This window comes from Desmodus rotundus, chromosome 9 (assembly GCF_022682495.2).
Source record: "Desmodus rotundus isolate HL8 chromosome 9, HLdesRot8A.1, whole genome shotgun sequence".
Lineage (NCBI taxonomy): Eukaryota > Metazoa > Chordata > Mammalia > Chiroptera > Phyllostomidae > Desmodus > Desmodus rotundus.
In genome coordinates, this window is record NC_071395.1 from 95,315,065 (window position 1) to 95,334,637 (window position 19,573).

Here is a 19,573-nt window from a genome sequence, read left to right on the forward strand (position 1 = left end):
GCAATATAATCAATAAGTCCATTTAATCAGTGTAGGTAAACTGCAATACTTCTTAATGTTCTGAAAATTGGAGTGAGGGTACCACTGTTAACTCCTCTGTGCTATGAAACTTGCATTTTGTCAGGATACCTAATTATTGTGCTTAACATGAAATCAGTTGTCACAGAAAACAAACTGCCAATCTCAATCAATATATAAAATATTAACAGTACTTAATTTCATATATTTGTATGCAAGTAAATAGATTTTAATATTTTCTTCCTTCACCTCAATGGATTATTTTGGGTATAGACCTCACTCTGAAGTCTATTGGTCTAGTAAAAGATACATAAATATTTGTTGGCAAAAAAATCAGAGAAATAAGCATTGGGTATTCGGGAGGGGCACATGGAAGAGACACCTAACTCATGATCAGTATGGGGATTGTGAACAACAAAACTGATGTTAAATAGGGACCTAAAGAATGGGTAAGAGATTGGACCGGATGGGTTAAGGGTGGCAGAGCATGGTATTTAGAGCAAAAGAATATGTTATGAGCAAAGGCACAGAGGTAAGAGTAAACACAGCACCTTCAAAATAATATATTAGTAGTCTAAAGTAACTGAAGTATATTTCTAGAGGTGTAGAGGTAAGATGGTGTGGATGGATAGTGATCCACAAATGAGGATGATGATAAAGCCTTGTTTGGATTTTATCTGGAGGGCAATGGGGAGATAGGTGAAGAAGGTGTAGAGAATTTGGCCTTGCCCCAAAAAAGGTCTGGCCTTTGTTCCTGGCTCCAGGCAGGTGACCTCTAACCCCCTGGAAGTAATAGGAGTGTCTTTGTTATTCATGGTGGGGCCCCTTGGGTCATGTGGTATCTCACTTGAGGGGAGTGGGCAAACTAAAAATTAAGTTGAACTATGTGGGCACTCACTCAAGTCACAATGAAAACTGGATATTGAAGCTCAGGTGAGCTGCTTTGGCTGGCAATGCTACACCATTGATCCTCAGAGGGTAACACATCCCTTGAGTACAATGGAAGCTTCACATTTGAAACCCTCATAGATTGCATCCCATGCATCTCTTCCTTACACTCGTTCTAATTTGTATATTTTCCCTATAATCACTCTTATGTATAACTACTTTCAGTGAGTTCTGAGTCTTCCTAGTGAATTACCAAAACTTCAGATAGTTTTAAGAAACCCCCAAACTCTTGGATGGTGTCAGAAGTGAGGGTGGTCATGTATAGACTCTTATCTCTAACTTTGTAGTAAGACCCTAACCCCTTGGAGTTGAAGTCAGAAGTCTTGGGAAGACTGGGCCATCTGAAAGACTGTGCCTTTAACTTTGCAGTTTGGCTAACTTCAGGTAAACAGTAAAAATGTTTAAGCTGTGGGTGACAATTAGACAAGGTACATAATCTAGATTCTAGAAGAATCATGTTGGCTACACTGGGGAGAACATGTTGTAGAAGAGTAAGACTAGCAAGAGATGAAAATGACAGTGGGACTGGAGAGGGACATATTTATGAGATTTACAATGCAAAATTAACTGAATGTGAGGATTGACAGGAGGAGAAGTCAGGACCCACCAGAAAGAGAACCAGATATTAGTTTTGTTTGTTTGGGAGGAGATGGAGGGAGTTGGAGGACTGAACTCAATTTTGGACAGTTTAGCCCTGGCTGTATGGCTCAGGGGGTGGGAGAGGTCACAGGTTCGATTCCTGGTCAGGCATACGCCTGGGTGGCTGGCCAGATCCCCAGTCTGGGACATGCAAGAGGCAACTAATGGATGTGAACAAATCAATGTATCTCTCACACCTCAGTGTTCCTCCCCCCTTTCTTCCTCCCATCCCCTCTCTCTAAAAATAAATAAATAAAATCTTTAAAAATTTTATTTTGGATAGTTTAATTTGAGGGAGAATTGTTCCATTAGCTGTCAAAACAAGGATTCTTTAGAAATGGGAGCCATTAGCATAACTACAATTACCAAAGTCAAGGGACCTACTGATATTGACTACAAACAAGTCAACCAGACTTGAATGGTCAAGGACCAAACACCAATATTAAAGGAACAGGCAGTGTATCAAAAACTCAGAGAGTAAGTGGCAGCCTAAGAGGTAGGAGAAAAACCTGAAAAGTACAGTTAACACTGAATAGTTGGTATTTACTTTCTTCTTTTTTGCTAATGTCATTTTCTCCACTTCTTATAATGAACAAACAAAAAAGGTATAGTTTTAAATGAGTATTATAACTTGCATCCATGTATTTTTCAATTTATATATATAAAAGTTAGACAAAATTTAACGGTTTTCTGACCTATCTCAAAGTCATTAATGATTCACATAGCTCAAATATCTGAATTATTAGTGTCTCTAATCAATGATTTTCTTTCCCAAGCCTTTTTTAAAGCACCCACCCTCATTACTACTGTAAACCATCTGGAACTACTTAATTTTGTTAGGCTGTTGAAATCTCTCTCTCCCCCTTGAGAAACCCAACCCAGACAAATTCATAACTAAGGAAAACACTGCTATAAAAATGTAATGACACATAGCACTAGTAACAACTTGAGACTATTTGTTTCTTTAGGATTAAAACAAAATTTATCCTCAGTATAGTTCAGAGATATAAAATACACAGTACTGACCCATGTAATAATCTATATAAGTAGCCTCAACATTCACATCTGGTATAAGATCAGTTATAAATTTTTTAGTTGCAAATTATTTTAAAGATATAAAATATCTCACCACCTCCTTTTCAAGGGGATTCGCTCCCTGATCTTAGAAATCCTAATATTATGTCATTAGGATATATTTAATTATTTTTCTTTCAAAATGTTAAATGTCGTTATCTAGCAGAGGAAGATCTAAGTACATATTTCCCATTTTGAAAACTAAGCCAAAAACTTTATCCCAAATACTTCTCTAAAAAACTCTTGAAACAATTATAACTATATTTTGTCAGTTTAAACCTTGATCTTTTACTTATCTAAGTAACTGCTTATCTCAATCTAGTCCTGAGCTTTGAGTTTACCAACATGAAGAATGATAAATGTATCTGTTCTTATTCTAAACTTCTTTTGAGAAGCAAAATGTTGAAAAAAATTTACTATATTTTTTAAAAGTAAATTTGCAACCAGTGCATTCATAAAACACTGTTGAGAAGATAAGCACCTTTATTTTTTCTTCAGAGAACCTCAGTCCATTTAGTGGTTACATATTGTATATTTCTAAAATACTGACAGAAAAAACACACTAGATTTATGAAACTGGCATTATACACAGTGTTAGTTTCTTCTTACATTAATCCCAACTATCAACTTGGTGGATATTTAGTTCAGGTAACGTCACTTAAGAACATTAGCAACATTTGACAAGTAGCACAGTTTTTAAAGAATATTGAGAATTCCCAAAAATAAACAGAGTGGGTGGGTAGTTGAGAAAATTTTTTGAAAAACAATCTTCACCTTCCCCAAATAAGCAATTCCAACATATTCCTATTCAGAGTTATTTTAAAGTACTTCTTGGGAAATTTGAGAACCAAACATTTCAATATGTCAGGGAGAGTTCTGAGGTTCACAAATTGTATTGAGAAATGCTGGAATCATTTCTGAATCTGGATCCATAGTTTTCTCATCTGTAAAATAAAGGGCTTGAATAGAAAATTATCTATCCCTACAGTGTCTTCCAGTACTGTTTCTTGAAACTAAGTGACATGATTTCCTTTTATAAATAAAAACTAAAAGTGCTAAAAGTGTATTTTTTAAACTCTGAGGGGTTTTGTTTTGTTTGGGGTTTATCTGTTAAGAATCCTTGAAGTTTACATAAACAAGCCAGCCATTTTATATATGAATAATAGGCTAATAGCTTTTCCAGAAAACACAGTATAAATGATGAAATCTCTGATTTAAAGTGAAATAATATTTGCCAACTTTACTTTCACTAATTTTACTTCAAATCCAAACTTTATTCTCAATTACATAGCCATTTCATCATTTGAATACTTTTCCTAGTTTATACATGTATCAAAATTAATCTTGCTGCCCTTTGACATGGAAAAGCATCTGCTTGCCATCATCTTTATATACAGTTCATTCTTTTAAAATCCTTGAATGACAAATGTTTATGGTTGTTCTGAACTAATGACTCTCTTTTTAATGGACCTTCTCTAATGTTTAAATACGCCTTTTCATTCTATAACAGCATTTGTAAAGGTAAGGACTATCAAAATAGAATTAGTATGATGCTGAGATAAATTCTTCCACTTTAGTAAACAATTTCATTTTGTTTTTAGTTAAGAAGTTTTAAGTGTCTTTAAATAGTGTTAAAAATGACATTTCATGAGCCCTTTTCAATTATAGTTTACAAACACTAGGAAGACTTTAAAATGTCAATACTGTTTGTCTTTGGGTAGTGGTATTACATGCCATTTTTTCCCCCATTGCCCAAAAAGCATTATTACTACTTTGGTAACCGATTATTTCAAAATTAAATTTTATATAGTGTCTAAAGCATGGAACGTCAACACATTTCACTTCTTCTGTGGATATGTTAAATGCCTTCTCCCTATTGATAAGCTTCTGCTTTAACAGGGAAAGTCTTTGGTCAGGTGTCTGTCTGGTTGGATGAAGAGAAAATATTTACTTTCCAGGACATTCTCTTAACTTAGGCTTTTAAGGAAGCCCAGGAAGTGAGTCTGAATTTAATTGCAGTGACTCTTGCAGCACTAAACTTTTGGGGGGCCAGCATAACACCTTTCATTGCTCCTATCAGCAAAACAGCAAAAGACTGCCAGGTTTACCAATGTTTCCAGAAACTTGTTAGTATTCTCTTCTGTCCTTATTTCAGAACAATTCCATTTAAAAAGAGATGCAACTGTAAACCGTTTCTATTTCAAGCCCATAAAGACCACAACTGGGATGAAAGGCAAAGCCTTGACCTTTCTATTTTCGACTTTCATCTGTGTGGCTAAGCCATCTGCTTTCTCTCCCCTACCCCATCTACTTAATGGACTGAAAATACTGCATCTAATTGCAATTTTATTAAACCGGCCTCACTTTTCTACTTTAACGAATTAGGGCTTGATTTTCAGGGATCTTGCACCTGAAAGCTCGCATGTAAAATTTTGCCTACCCCTACCTCCCACCTCCCTCAATTATGAGTTATCGAATATCTTTAAACTAGGATACTGGGCTCCCGTGTATGAAGCCACCTAAAGAGCTCTTCACTTGGAGCACTGAGCGCCCGACGGAAAAATCTACTCCAGTCTGTCCTCCTGTGGCTCTGGGGCCCGTGTCATCACTGTGGTTGCGGTTACACGGGATTCACCTCTCAGCTCAGCCTAGAACCGGCTCGCGCGTCCCCGCCGCCAAACGACGGGCACTCGGGCCAGGGGGGCGGGGAAGACCCCGGCAGGAGAAAAGCTCCAGGAGGAAGGGAGCTGGGAAGAAGAACGAGCTCTCAAAACTGGAAGGAAGGACCTTCCGCGGCACGAAGGGTAAACGGTTGGTGAAGTGGAGAAAGAAGTGGGCGGCCGAGGGGAAAGGCAAGAAGGGGCCCGGCCCGGCGGGAGGGAGCGGGACCCGGGCAGCGGCTCCCGGCCGGGCAGGAGGCGCGGGGGCCGAGGCGGGCGTGGGCTGCTCGCCGCCGACCGTCAGAGCCAGCGGGGGCGCGTTCCGCGGCGCCAGGCGCCGGTGTGGGGGGGGGGGGGGTGAGGAGCGGAGGAAAGAGCAGTCGGAGGGGCCGACGCGGCAGCGACAGCGGGCCCACCCCCAGCCCAGCCCGGCTACTTAACTATTTGTAGAGCTGCTGCAGGCACAGGTCCAGGCTCTCGCCCTCCACCTCCTCGCGGGTGATGCGTTCCGACAGCGGCCGCGGGAGCGGGGGCAGCGGCGGCAGCTGGGGCTGCGGCGGCGGCGGCACGGCCGACTGCCCCGGGGCTGCTTCAGCCTCCTCCTCCTCGCCCTCCGCCGCCGCCGCCGCTGCCTCCTCCACAACCTCCTCCTCGGGCTCGGGGTCTTGGTCCTGCTCTTGCTCCTCCTCCTCCGTCGCGGCTACCGTGGCCGCCTCCTCCTCCCCAGGCTCTTCGACCGAAGAAGCCTCGGCTGCCTCGGCCGCTATCAGTTCGGGCTCAGGCTCCGACTCGGGTTCGGGTTCGGGTTCCGGCTCGCCGCCGCCGCAGGGTCCGCGAAACTCGCCCAGGAATAGCTCCAGGAAGCGCCGGTAAGTTTTCTCCTCAGGGATGCAGCCGGCCATCGCTGCTCAAGCCCCGGGGCCGACCGGGAAGTGGCAAGGGGGAAGCCCAGGAAGGGGAGGGGGCTACTCTCGAGCCTCGGGCTCCCACGAGGGCGGTAAACCACCGCACCGCCACGAGCGATCAGCACTAGGTTGCCTGGAGAGGGCTCCCGCAGACGTGCGCGCCGCCGACTGCAGACGTGCGCGGCCCGGGGGCGGGGGCGGAGCGCGCTGCCTCGGATCTGGAGGGAAAGTTGGTGGCGGGAGCGCGCTCGGGGTCCAGCGGAGGCCCACCCTCTAGCCCTACAGAGAGCTCAGCCGATGCTGCCTAGAGACTGTCGCCATGGTAACCTGCTCTAATTAAGAATTTCAGGGTCCCTTCCGTCGAATCCCCGGAGTCGAAAGGACACTTGAGTCGCCTGCTCTCCACCTCTGAATGTCTTTTTTGTATGGATACACTAGCCTCAAGTGGATAAAGTGAACTAAGACAATTCCAAGTCTAAATGTTGGTTCCCTCTTTGATTGGATCTACCTCAGTTTTCTTTATCTGTTTCTGCCTTGCCTTAGCGTCTTTATCTGTTGAAAGATGCTACAGTGTGAACACCTTTGTTGGTGACATTCCTTTAATAAGTATTTTGGGGCAGTGGAGGGCATCAAACACATACCAAGTGGCCGGTCCCTTTGCATACTTTTTCTGTGAGGACAGTGGTCTTGTCCTCATTTATCAAAAAGAGGAAAGCAGGATTAAGTACTCGCTTCGAGGTATCAAAGCTACTAACCATGACATTGGAATAAGAATCCAGGTTGTCAGACTCCAAAACCTTCTAGACTTTGTTCCCCTCTCCTCTTTTCTGAAGATTCAACAGTGCAATATATCTATAAAGCCTTATTTTTATAGGGCTTTATAGTTTACAAGTTGCTTTTCGCCCCTGTAATTCTTACAATAGCACTTCAAGGTAGAAGACATTGCCATTATGATTCCATTTTATAGATGAGGAAACTGAGCCTTAAAGACATTGTGACTTTGCTCAAGGTCACACACAGTGATGCAACAAGGAGCAAATCTTGATCTTTTCACTGCAAAGCCATTAGTGTTCTAGCACATGCCTCTTTAGTGTCTGCATAATACACGTTATACTTTTACATAATATATATTTTTTCTACATTTTATTTGCTCTTCTTTCTCATCTCCCCAGTCTCTTTTCTTTCTTAGATTGAAACTGAAACTTTAAATGATTCTAATTTTCTTACCAAACTACACACAAACCTATTATTTTCAAGCCTTACTGAATAAGGGTTTGGGAGAGGGAGAAGCTGTGTTGTTACACAGCTGTATAGATGATAGCATCCTTACCGCACACTGCCTTGTCCATGTAACATATAATTCGCAACAATATAGTGACTTTTTCTTTGAAAAATAGGTTCACCTCCATATCAAAAAGAAAAAAGAAAAACATGTTCACAAATATCCACCCATCCTCTCCATTTATTGTTTCTGGGTTTCAGTTGGATTTAAGATCTGAAATACTATTTATAGTCAGTTATTAATGGCAGAAGGAGTCTCCCTTGCCAACTGTTTTCATATAATACTGTATTCTAAATCCCTGACCTGGTACTGTTATTTTAAGATTAAGTGGGTTGAGCTCACTAATGTACATTATGGCATCATGTAAAATAAACGTCCATTCTCTCTCCCAGTTTGAGATTAAATAATACATGATAGAAACTTTATAGTGAGTAATGCATGAGTCCTCTATAACTATTTATTTTTGTCTCAACGGTAAATGGAAAGACCCAATAAATAAGTCTGTCTCCAGACAAGCTAAATGTATTTATACGTGTTTTGTTTAAAATATCCACTAGTGTACAGCAATTTCTCTGAGATGCCAAGAGAGTCCTTAAACTCCCCATTTGTCATTGTTTTCAACCCACCTGTTCATTTCCATTTCAGAATGTCTAGAAAAGACTGACAAAACTTCTAAGACTGCAAACTTATCCCTGGCCACTGTGGCTCAGTGGGTTGGGCATCATCCCACAAACCAAAAGGTCTCTGGTTCAATTCCAGATCAGAGCACATGCCTGGGTTGTGGACCAAGTCCTCAGTTGGGAGCAACCAATTGATATTCCTCTCCCTCTCTCCCACCCTTCCCCTGTCTCTAAAAATACATAAATAAAATCTTTTTTAAAAAGACTAAAAACTTAAATGTCCATAATTTTTTATTGCAACAACTATTCAACATATCAGAATTTGACATGATGACATTTAGTTCAAGAGTACATAGTTTTCAACTGTAACAATTCACATCAAACTACACCTTCCTACTTTGTAATGTGATTGCCTTCCTCATCAGAGGTGACATTTGTGACATTAATTTATGACTCAACCCACATATTAAAGGAAAGTGTTATATGTTGGGGAAACATTACTACTAAGAATAAAAGAAAAAGCCCACACCTCTACATTACAATAAATGAGAGGTGTGTTTGCTTATATTAATAAAGATATTACTTCACAAAAGATCCATCCTAGTGCATCCATTTGACAGAGTAGCTTTGCCAGAAAGAAGGGTGCTGACAGCAGTGCTGGGATCTCAGAGCAGCTGTGTAGGATGATTTTCCCATTGTCAAGAAGTCTTTTTAGTCATTATTTTGCATTGCTTTACTTTTTCAGTTCCTCTCCTCTCACACTTCCTTCATTGCCTTTCTTACTCTCTATTAAAAAATACTGAGCTATGAAAAGCATGTGTTATCAAGGGTATTTAAATTTTTTGAGATTTTTGAGATTTTTTTCTCATAAGAATTGTACTTTCTCTAACCTGTAGCTCTCTGGAGGAAATGAACAATGTCCTTTCATGGATATTTATGGTAATGATGATATTTGTAAGTTTCAAGAGAATAGTGTTTGAGTTTCTTATCGTATGACCCAGGAATTCCTCTCCCAGATATTTACCCTTAAGAAATGAAAACATGCCCACCAAACATATACACACCACAAAAAAACTTGTACATAATATTCACAATAGTTTTGTTCATAATAGCTCAGACTTAGAAATAATCCAGATGTCTGTCAATAGGTGAATGAATAAACAAATTGTGGTATATTCATACACAGGAATACAGCTTAGCAAGTTTTAAAAATGAACTAATGATAAAGCCAACGACATGGATGAATCTCAAAAACATGCTGAGAAAAAAAAAATCCAGGCACAAAAGAGTACATACTCTATGATTCCACTTCTATGAAATTCTAGTACAGGCAAAAACTATAGTGGCAAAAAGCAGATTAGTGGTTCGCTGGGACTGAGATGGGGTGGAGGATACATGGCAAAAAAGTAAAAGGGAATTTTATGGGTTGATAATAAGATTCTCTATTTTGACAGGGTGGTTGGTTATATAGGTATATTGCAAAAATTTATCAAAGTGTACATTAAAAAATTGTTTTATTGATGGATTTTTTTTAGAGAGAGGAAAGGAGAAAGAGAGAAAGAGAAACTTTGATTTGTTTTTCCACTTATTTATGCATTCATTAATCAGGTGATTCTTGTGTACATGCTGTGACTGGGGATCAAACTCACAACATTGGTGTATTGGGACAATGCTCTAACCAACTGTGCTACCCAGCCAGGGCCTCAAAGTATACATTTTAATTAAGTGTATTACATGTGAATTATACCTCAATAAAAGTGATTTTCAAAGTTAAAAATAATTGATTACAAGGAGTGTTACTCCTTGTTCTTTTTGCTTTCATATCCATTCCTTCTCCTTTGTTCTGCCCTGTATTTTGAGGGGAATGACCCTTTCAGGCTGTATTCACCAATGTTCCTTGAAATCAGCTGACTTTCAGCTGAGATTTGCCCAGTGGGAGACATCAGCAGGAAACTGGAAAGTGGGAGGAAAGGAGAAAAAGCAGGGTATTTCTTCCCTGTCCCCTACCTTGGTCCTAATACTTGCTGCATTTCTTTTATAGCTTTTCTTGCCCTGATCATGTCCACTGGGATTCTAGCTTTTGCCTGCGACACCAGCCCTTGATTTCTAGAATTATCTTCTGTTTGTCCATCAGCCTAAAAATGGTAATGGCTTCTAGCTAGCTAATCTTACTTTCTATGGACTGAATATTTTTGTTCTCTAAAACTTCACATGTTGAAATACTAATCCCCAAAGTGATATTAGGAGGAAGGGCCTTTGGGAGGTGATTAGGTCATGAGGGTGGAACCCTCATGAATGGGATTTAGTACCCTTAAAAAGAGGTACAAGAGTAACCCCCTCTCCCCTTCTGCCATGTGAGGGCATAGTGAAAGGAGAGCTCTCTGTGAACCACACACTCAATCAGCCAGAACCCTAATCTTGGACCTCCAAACCTCCAAAACCATGAGAAATATATTTCTGTTGTTTATAAACCACCCAACTTACAGTATTTTTGTTATAGCCACCAAAACCAACTAAGACACCGACTCACCTTCCCTTTTGGCTTTTTAGCTCTTCTACCACTTGTGTAACCAATTCCCTGGATCCTATTCCTTGTGTTTTCTAAATTGAATCTTAATTGATATAATAGCAAATAATACTTTAAAACACTATAAAATAGATTAATATATAAAAGAACTATAAAAGGGTTTAGCTGACATTAAAGCAAGGTTAAGTCTTCAAAGGTGCTACTGGAACATCGGACTAACTTGAAATTAGTAGTAAATGATTTCCTAGAATAAAGTTACAAATATGTTTCTGGGGGCCCAAGGAGAAGGAGGAAAGGATGAATAGGTGGAACATGGGATTTTTTAGGGCAGCAAAAACTACTCTGTATGATATCATAATGGTGGATATATGTTAGACATATGTCAAAATCCATAGGATGGCCCTGGCTCATGTGGGTCAGTGGATTAAGTGCCAGCCTGTGAACCAAAGGGTCACTGGTTTGATTCCCAGTCAGGGCACATGCCTGGGTTGAGGGCCAGGTCCCCAGTGGGGGGCACATGAGAGACAACCACACAGTGATGTTTCTCTCCCTTTCTCCCTCCCGCCCTTCCCCTCTCTCTAAAAATAAATAAAGTCTTTTTTCAAAAAATCCATAGGATGTGCAACACAAAGAGTGAACCCTAATGTGAACTATGTTCTTTAGTTAATAGTAATGTATCAATATTGGCTATCAACTGTAATAACATACGTCACTAATATGTTAATAATTGGGGAAACTATGGAGGCTGGTGGGAGAGGTCATTACATGGGAGTTCTCTCTGTCCTTTCCAGTCTTTTTCTTGTAAATCTAAAACTTCTTTAAAGTGTATTAATTTTTAAAACAATAAATATTTGATATATGATAATTGGTGCTTATAATTTAAAAAGCTGTGTTAACTTTTCAATTATCTCCAGTTAATATTTGCTTGGTTATGCAAGTCTAGAATATTCTCTATTTTAAAGTATGCCTGTTTTCTCTCTCTATAGGCAAAAAATAGAAAACTATTTCCCCCCAAAATCCTCAATTTTGTTACTGCCGATTGTAAAAAAAAATGATTTGAAACTGATACCATATCCCAAATAAAAAAACATTTTGTTTACATAAAATATTGCAATTTTATATTTTTTGTAAAGTATAACAACAGTGAAGTAGATATATGTGTGTACATGTATGTATCAGATCTTAGTGCCCAGGCAAATGCTTAAGGCTAGGCCTAATGACCAACAATAAATTGCAAGTAAAAAATGTGTCATTTTTAATCATTTTTTAAAATTAAATGGAAGGAAAACAAATTAATATGTAAAACTTTTAAAAAGATATTTGATTGTGTTGTCAAACAGACTAGTAAGGAGCAACAGAATACCTGACAACTGAAAAAATTGAGAACACAAAAATATTTTTACTTTATTTTATTTTTAAGTATATTTTATTGATTATGCTATTACACTTGTCCCATTTTTCCCCTTTGCCCTCCTCCACCCAGTACACCCCTTCCCTTCAACAGTCTTCCCCTTAGTTCATGTCCATGGGTCACACATGCAAGTTCTTTGGCTCCCCATTTCCTATACTATTCTTAACATCCCCCTGTCTATTTTGTACTTATCAATTATACTTCTTAATCCCGGTACCTTTTCCCCCATTCTCCCTCCCCACTGATAACTCTATATACCATCTCCATATCTCTGATTCCTGTTCTGGTGTTTGCTTAGTTTGTTTTTTAGACTCAGTTCATAGTTGTGAGTTTGTTGTCATTTTACTGTTCATGCTTTTGATCTTCTTTTTCTCAAGTAAGTCCCTTTAACATCCCATATAATAATGGCTTGATGGTAAAGAACTCCTTTAGCTTTACCTTGTCTGGGAAGCACATTATCTGCCCTTCAATTCTAAATGAGAGCTTTACTGGATAGAGTAATCTAGGTTGTAGGTCCTCGTTTTTCATCACTTTGAATACTTCTTGCCAGTCCTTTCTCGCCTGCAAAGTTTCTTTTGAGAAATCAGCTGATAATATTATGGGTACTCCTTTGTAGGTAAATATAGGGAACCATTCCACGCATGGGAAATGTAGCCCAGCCCCCACTCGGAAAAGCCAGTGTGGTGCAAGGTCTGGCACACAGGACCCATGCCCACGGACAGGTTCTCCCATGGGAAATCAGGCCTGCATTGTACCTAGGCTGCTATGAGGCTTGCTTTTGCTAACACTCCCTCACCCTGGATTGAGGCAGTAAATGTTTACTGAATATCTTTAACTTCCCAGGTCTGTGCTAAACCTCCCAAGTGTGAGGTGTAACCAGTTCAACCCCTTTTTCTCTTGATCTGTAACATCCTTTTCTTTGAAGTAATTAGCAACATTCTTTCCTTTGTTATCTGTAAAAGGTAATCACCTACAGCGAACCTGTGCATAGAAAATGAGGATCATCTTCGATGTAATGTGCCCAGAAAAGCAATAAAAACCTGTCCAGGCATGGGTTGGGCTCTCTCGGGCCCTCTCACCCTCTCTCACTTAGAGAGTGGCCATGCCATCCCTTTTTCTCCATAGGATTTCTGTAGTCCGTGTGAATTTGTCCACTGCAGCCACAACACACAGATCCCGTGGGCTGGGGTCCACATCAGGTAACTCTCTGCTTTTCTCTTGCTGCTTGTAAGATTCTCTATTAATCTTTAACCTTTGGCACTTTAATTATGTGTGTCTTGGTGTGGTCCTCTTTGGGTCCAACTTCTTGGGGACTCTCTGCGCTTCCTGAACTTGTATGTTTATTTCCTTCACCAAATTAGGGAAGTTTTCATTATTTTTTCAAGTAAGTTTTCAATTTCTTGCTCTTCCTCTTCTCCTTCAGGCATTGCTGCAATTCAGATCTTGGTACTTTTGGAGATGTTCCAGAGTCTTATTATTCTCTTTTCATTTTTTTGAATTATTGTTCCTTCATTCTGTACTGGTCGACTGTTTATTTCTTCCTTATGTTCCAAATTGTTGATTTGAACCCTGACTTCCTTCTGTTCACTGTTGGTCCCCTGTGGATTCTTCTTTATTTCACTTAGTGTAGCCTTTATTTCTTCCCTTAAGTGTTTTCTGTACTCAGTGAGTTCTCTGAGTCATTCTTATCACCAGTGTTTTGAACTCTGCATCTGATAAGTTGGCTATTTCCATTTCACTTAGTTCTTTTTCTGGAGTTTGGTTCTGTTCTTTCATTTGGGCCATATTTCTTTGGCCCCTCAATTTGGCAGCCTCCCTGTGTTTGTTTCTGTCTATTACATAGAGCTGCTTTGACTCCCTGTCTTGTCACACCTGTTACATTGTAAGGGGCAGAGCCTTAGGTATTCGTCAGAGCTCTATTTCACTGCTCAGTGGCACTGTATGTGGGGGAGGGGTCAGAAATGGAACAAAGCTGCTTTGCTCCATACTCATTCCTGTTTCTAGTCACTTCACCCACTTCCCAGATGTGACTGGTGTCCCTCTAACTATTGCCCTGGTGGTGGTTTCCAGAGAGGGTTGGTTTGAGTACATTCTAACACCCTGGGGACCCTTTGAATAAACTCTCCTGAGAGACTGCCAGTTTATTCTGCTGCCCCAACACACACTGGATTTTCACAGCCACCAGAAATTATGAAGCTGTACTTCCCAGCGCTGGAACCCTGGGCTGCTCGTTCTGGCCTGGAGATGGGATCACTTGCTCCCCAGGTGTCCCTCCCAGCTTTTATCTGCCACATGTGAATGTGGGACCACCTGATCCACTGGCCGCCACTGCCGCAGCTACACCATGTCCTCTCTGCCCTGGCTCCCTGTCTCCACCCCTCATACCTGTCTGGATGAATATTTTTTCTTCAAATCCTTGGTTGTTGGACTTCTATACGGTTCGATTTTCTGGTAGTTCTGGTTGTTTTTTGTTTTGAAGTTAGTTGTGATCCTTCTAATGGTCGTGCAAGGAGGCAAAGCGTGTGTGTCTCCTCCATCTTGGCTGGAAGTCCTGGTGTTTTTCTAAAAATTTTTTTAAATAAGGACTTCATCCTTTCTCATTAATATAACCTAGGTACATCTTGTACAGCCTAGATCAATAATATAACTAAAATCATCTCCATTTGCTGCCAGAAATATTACTGTTATATTTTTATTTATTTTCTATTGTTGGCTAATATGGTTAGATTTCAACAGCCTAAAGCTAAAATTCACATTAGATAATAACAAGCCCACATGCACTATTTTTTAAATTGACTTTTAGACAGAGAGGAAAGGAGAGAGAGAGAGAAAGAAACATCAATTTGTTGTTTCACTTATTTATGCCTTCATTGGTTGACTATCATATGGTGCAACCTTGGCTTGTCAGGGCAACACTCCAGCCAACTAAGCTACCCGGCCAGGGCCTGCTTTGCTTTTCAAAACTGATGGAGGTACTTTATAAATGGCTAACATATGGTATATTCCTTCTATAATGAAAGGTTCTTCTAAAATAAATTGAGTCAGTTTTTTAAAATCCACTTAAAAAAACCAAAAAGTGCTTTATGTGGCAAAAAGCTATCTTTATTATTATCATCTAATTTTTAATTCCCTTTCTACATTTACTTAGAATAAACACATGGAAGAATTAAGAGTGATATTGATCATGTCCTATTTTAGTTAGCAGAAGTCCATTCTCCACTCTGGAACATTCATCAAAAAATCCAACTAATTTTTTAAATGAAAAATTTATTAGCAAGCAACTAAATGTGAAAACTCGTCACCAATGTGTCTTCTATGCTCAGATAGTACTGAACACTTTCTTCTCCATTGAGTGTGGTGCTGATGGAATTGAGCCACAATGACATTTGTGACTAGAAGGGAAGATGGAGATGATTCCATTAACCTAGAGTGCTGTAACATATGGTAATCATAGGTGGTAGAATTGCTGTGTTGGACAAGGTTAGAAATAAGCCATGTGGCACAGACATTATCAATTACCACACATGGTAAGCATGCTGACACAATGTATCTTCTCCAAGAAGGAAATGAGTTGGACATATGAAGCAGTCTGCTGCCTTATGAAAGAGTGATCTATAAATGACATATCTGGCACCAGTATAGCACATGTGGTTTCCAGTAATTCTGCAAGTTGAGGACTGTTAAAATTTGATGAACCTCCATATTCCTAAATATCAGTGCAATAAGTTGCAGTTATTTGCACAAAGCCAGCAAAGCAAAATATCTATACAAAATAAGCTTTGATCCTTCACATATAAAATTATTTTTCAAATATCTTTTCAAATTGTCACATAAAATTCTGAAGTTTTTGAATCTGTAAATATATGCCAATAATTTCATGACTATTTAAGGTATTAAAGCCTATGGACATGGGGAAAATTTCAAGATTAGATCTGAGTGGTACTGGGAGATGAAATTACAATAATTTGTTCCAACTATTGGCAAAACAATGAATTTGAAAGAAAATGATGAAAACTGTGTTGTAAGAAAATTTGATAAACATCCTTTCAGATGAGTACAGAGTAGATTGAAGGCTGAAAGATCACTTGGACAATGGAAGATAATGAGTACAGGAGAGAATGGTGTCAGTGGGAATGAAGATGAATGGTAGGAGTAGGAGCTAAAAGACACTATAAAGATATGAAATTCTAAGGCACCCTGAAGATATAACTTGGGAAGAGCAGGAAACCCACCCAGACAGGCTCCAAAGTGGCTGTTTTGGCTATTACCCTCAAAATGTAGTGGCTCAGCTAGGTAGCTCTCACTTGAAGGTCTTATGAAGTTGTACTCAGATACCAGGTGGTTGGGTATAAATTCATGAAGACTCAAATGGGCTAGATGTCCAAGATGATTCACTCACACTGTTTTCTTTTATATTGAAAAAAATTGAGTGGAAGAAAAGACTAGTATGCAAATTGCTTTCAAGATATTAATTTTTAAAGATTTTATTTAATTTTTTATAGAGGGGAAGAGAGGGAGAGAAACATCAGTGTGTGGTTGCCTCTCACGCACCCCCTACTGGGGACCTGGACTGCACCACAGGCATGTACCCTGACTGGATATCTAACTGGCAACCCTTTGGTTCACAGGCCGGTGCTCAATCCACTGAGCCACACCAGCGAGGACTCAAGATATTAATTTAATTGTGTTGCCAAACTGGCAGTTGAAGCTGGCTGTTGACTGGGAGCTCAGCTTGGGATGTCAATTGTAATGACTACATATTAATGATTCCAACATGGTGGCTTAGGTTCTCAATGAATAAGACAGGAGCTGTATAGCATTACTTCTGTGGTACTCTATTGGTCAAAGCAATAATAAGCCCATTCAGATTCAAGAGATGGGAACATAGTATACCCCACTTCCCCATAGCAGAGGTGTCAAAGAATTCATTTTAAAATTACCATAGTGACATTTACCTGCATGAATTTTTAACAAAGTTTAGCAACTTGAACTTGGAGAATCAGAAGTTTGAGTGTTCCAAACTTAATTAAACAGAGAATATAAGCACCCCTATGTTCATTGCAGTGCCATTTACAATAGCCAAGATGTGGAAGCAGCCCAAGTGTCCATCAGTAGATGGGTGGATTTAAAAAAGCTGTGATACATTTAAACAATGGAATACTACTCACATAAAAAGGGACATCTTACCTTTTGCATCAGCATGGATAAACCTAGAGGGTATTGAGCTAAGTGAAATAAGCTAGTTGGAAAGACAAATACCATGTGATTTCACTTGCATGTGGAATCTAATGAACAAAATAAATAAACAAAAGAGAAACAGATTCCTAGATACAGAGAACAGACTGACAGCTGTCACAGGGGAAGGGGCTGGGTGAAAATAATTACTGGGTATAATTAGACACTTGGCAGCCTTGAAAGCATAGCCTAGTCTTTAAGTTTGGAGCATGGGTGATAGTTTCACTTCCATTTTCATTAGAGAGCCAGTTGTGTGGCAGGGATACTGTTCTAGCACTGAGGATACAAAAGTGAAGAAGGTCTCTGCTTTCATGGGGCTTATAGTCCAGTGGAAGAGTTAGATAATAGGTCAATAAATAATGCCTTCAGATAGTGGTAAATGCAATTAATAAAATTAGGGTATTGTAATAGTGATAAGAGAAAAGAGGTCCACATTATGTAGGATTGGCAGGGAAGGCCTCTCCAAGGAGGTAAAATCTGAGCTCAACCTGAACAACAAGGAGTGAGCCACTTAAAAACCCAGAAAAGCTGGTATTAAGGTCCTAAAACAAAAATAAACTTGTGTGTATTTGAAGAACAAAGTTCAATGTGACTTAGCATAGGAAGCAAAGGAGTGAATGATATTGTATGATCATGGAAGGGAAAGCAGTAGACCATGTAGAATCTCCCCATAAGGAATCTAGCTTTTATTCTAAGTGCAACAGGAAACCACTGGTGAGTTGTAAGTAGGGAAGTAACATGAACTAATACATCTTTTAAAAAGATCCCTCTGGCTGCGGTTGTAGGGAATTATAGAGAAGATGAGTGAAAACAGGGAGACTAATTGGGAGGTTGTTGCTGTAGTCTTTGGAGAAATCTTTAGCTTATGGGATGGTAGTAGCAAATGGCGATGGAGATATTATATTTAAGACATACTTTGGGTATAACTGATAAAACTTGCTGATAGATGTGTGAGTGAGGATATGAAAGAAATTGAGTGTCTTCAATTTTTGATTTGAATAAACTGGATACTGGTACATACTGGAGTAGGGGATATAGAAGGGTGGGCCAAAGTAGATTTACAATTGTTTGTATGGAAAATACAATAATTAATAAATAATACAAGAATAAACTGTGTTTCGCATACAACTGTAAACCTACTTTGGCCCACCCCTGTATTTCTTGCAGTGGGGATGATTTCAGGTGTTAAGTTTGAAATATTTATTACATTTATAAGTGGATATGTCCAGTTAATGATTGCTTATATCAATTTGGAGCTGAGAAGAAAAGTCAGGATTGAATTACAGATCAACACCCTCCTTTTTATCAGTTTGAGATAATTCCTTATTTACTATTCTCTAATCTAACCAACATTTTATCCATGAAAAAATACTTGTTAAAAATAATCAAGAAATAAATCAAGAAACCCCAAAATTCATGAAGAAAAATGCACTAGCCATAATACTATATTCCACTGATCATCCTCTAAAGAACTCGCCTTAAGAGTGTGGCTGATATAAAAGAGATACATTGGCATTTTTCATAGAACTGTCTTCTGAGATATCACTGAGTGTCTTTTAATCACAAACCCTCTGTAAGTTTAAAACTCAAGGCCGTAGCTAACATCCAAATCCATTTCAGATTAAGAGAGTATATGAGCATGGAAGGGAAAGCAGTAGACCATGTAGAATTTCCCCATAAGGAGTCAAGTTTTTATTGTAATGAAATAACACTTGTTAAAAGTTCTATAAGCAAAAGTGGGAGACCTTAATAATCATGGAGTGGGATGATCTAAATAGGACATACACTCAGAAACAAGTGAAAAATTGATGACATAAAAATCAAATTTCTGGCCCTGGCCAGGTAGCTCAGTTGGTTAGAGCACCAAGGTGGTGGGTTAAGCCCCTGGTTAGGGCATATACAAGAATTAACCAATGAATGCATCAATAGGTGGAACAAAACATTGATGTTTCTCTCTCACTCACTTCCTCTCTCTAAAATTAATTTTTTAAAATAAATCAAATTTGTGTAAAGCAAAAAATAAGACAAACTGAAAAATATTTACCATATCACAAAGGCCTAGTACTTTCCTTAGTATGTAAAGAACTCTTACAGATTAGTAAGACCAATCATCCAATAGAGACATGGACAAAAAATATAAACAGCCAGTTCATAGAAAAGGAAAGAGAGTATCTCATGAGCAAATGAAAAGATGTGCAACCTCACTTGTAAAAAGAGAAAATAGCCCTGGCTGGGTAGCTCAGTTGTTGGAGCA

General features: G+C 39.3%; 1 protein-coding gene across 1 annotated transcript in view; it reads right to left on the reverse strand.

The window, feature by feature from the left end:
- Window positions 1-6,377, reverse strand: part of PPM1E (protein phosphatase, Mg2+/Mn2+ dependent 1E) — a 135,525-nt gene extending 129,148 nt beyond the window's left edge. Inside the window, exon 1 of the mRNA XM_053911571.2 lies at window positions 5,781-6,377. Coding sequence (XP_053767546.1) covers window positions 5,781-6,241 — 461 coding nt within the window. The 5' untranslated portion in view covers window positions 6,242-6,377. The remainder of the gene's footprint in view (window positions 1-5,780) is intronic.
- Window positions 6,378-19,573: the final 13,196 nt, after the last annotated feature.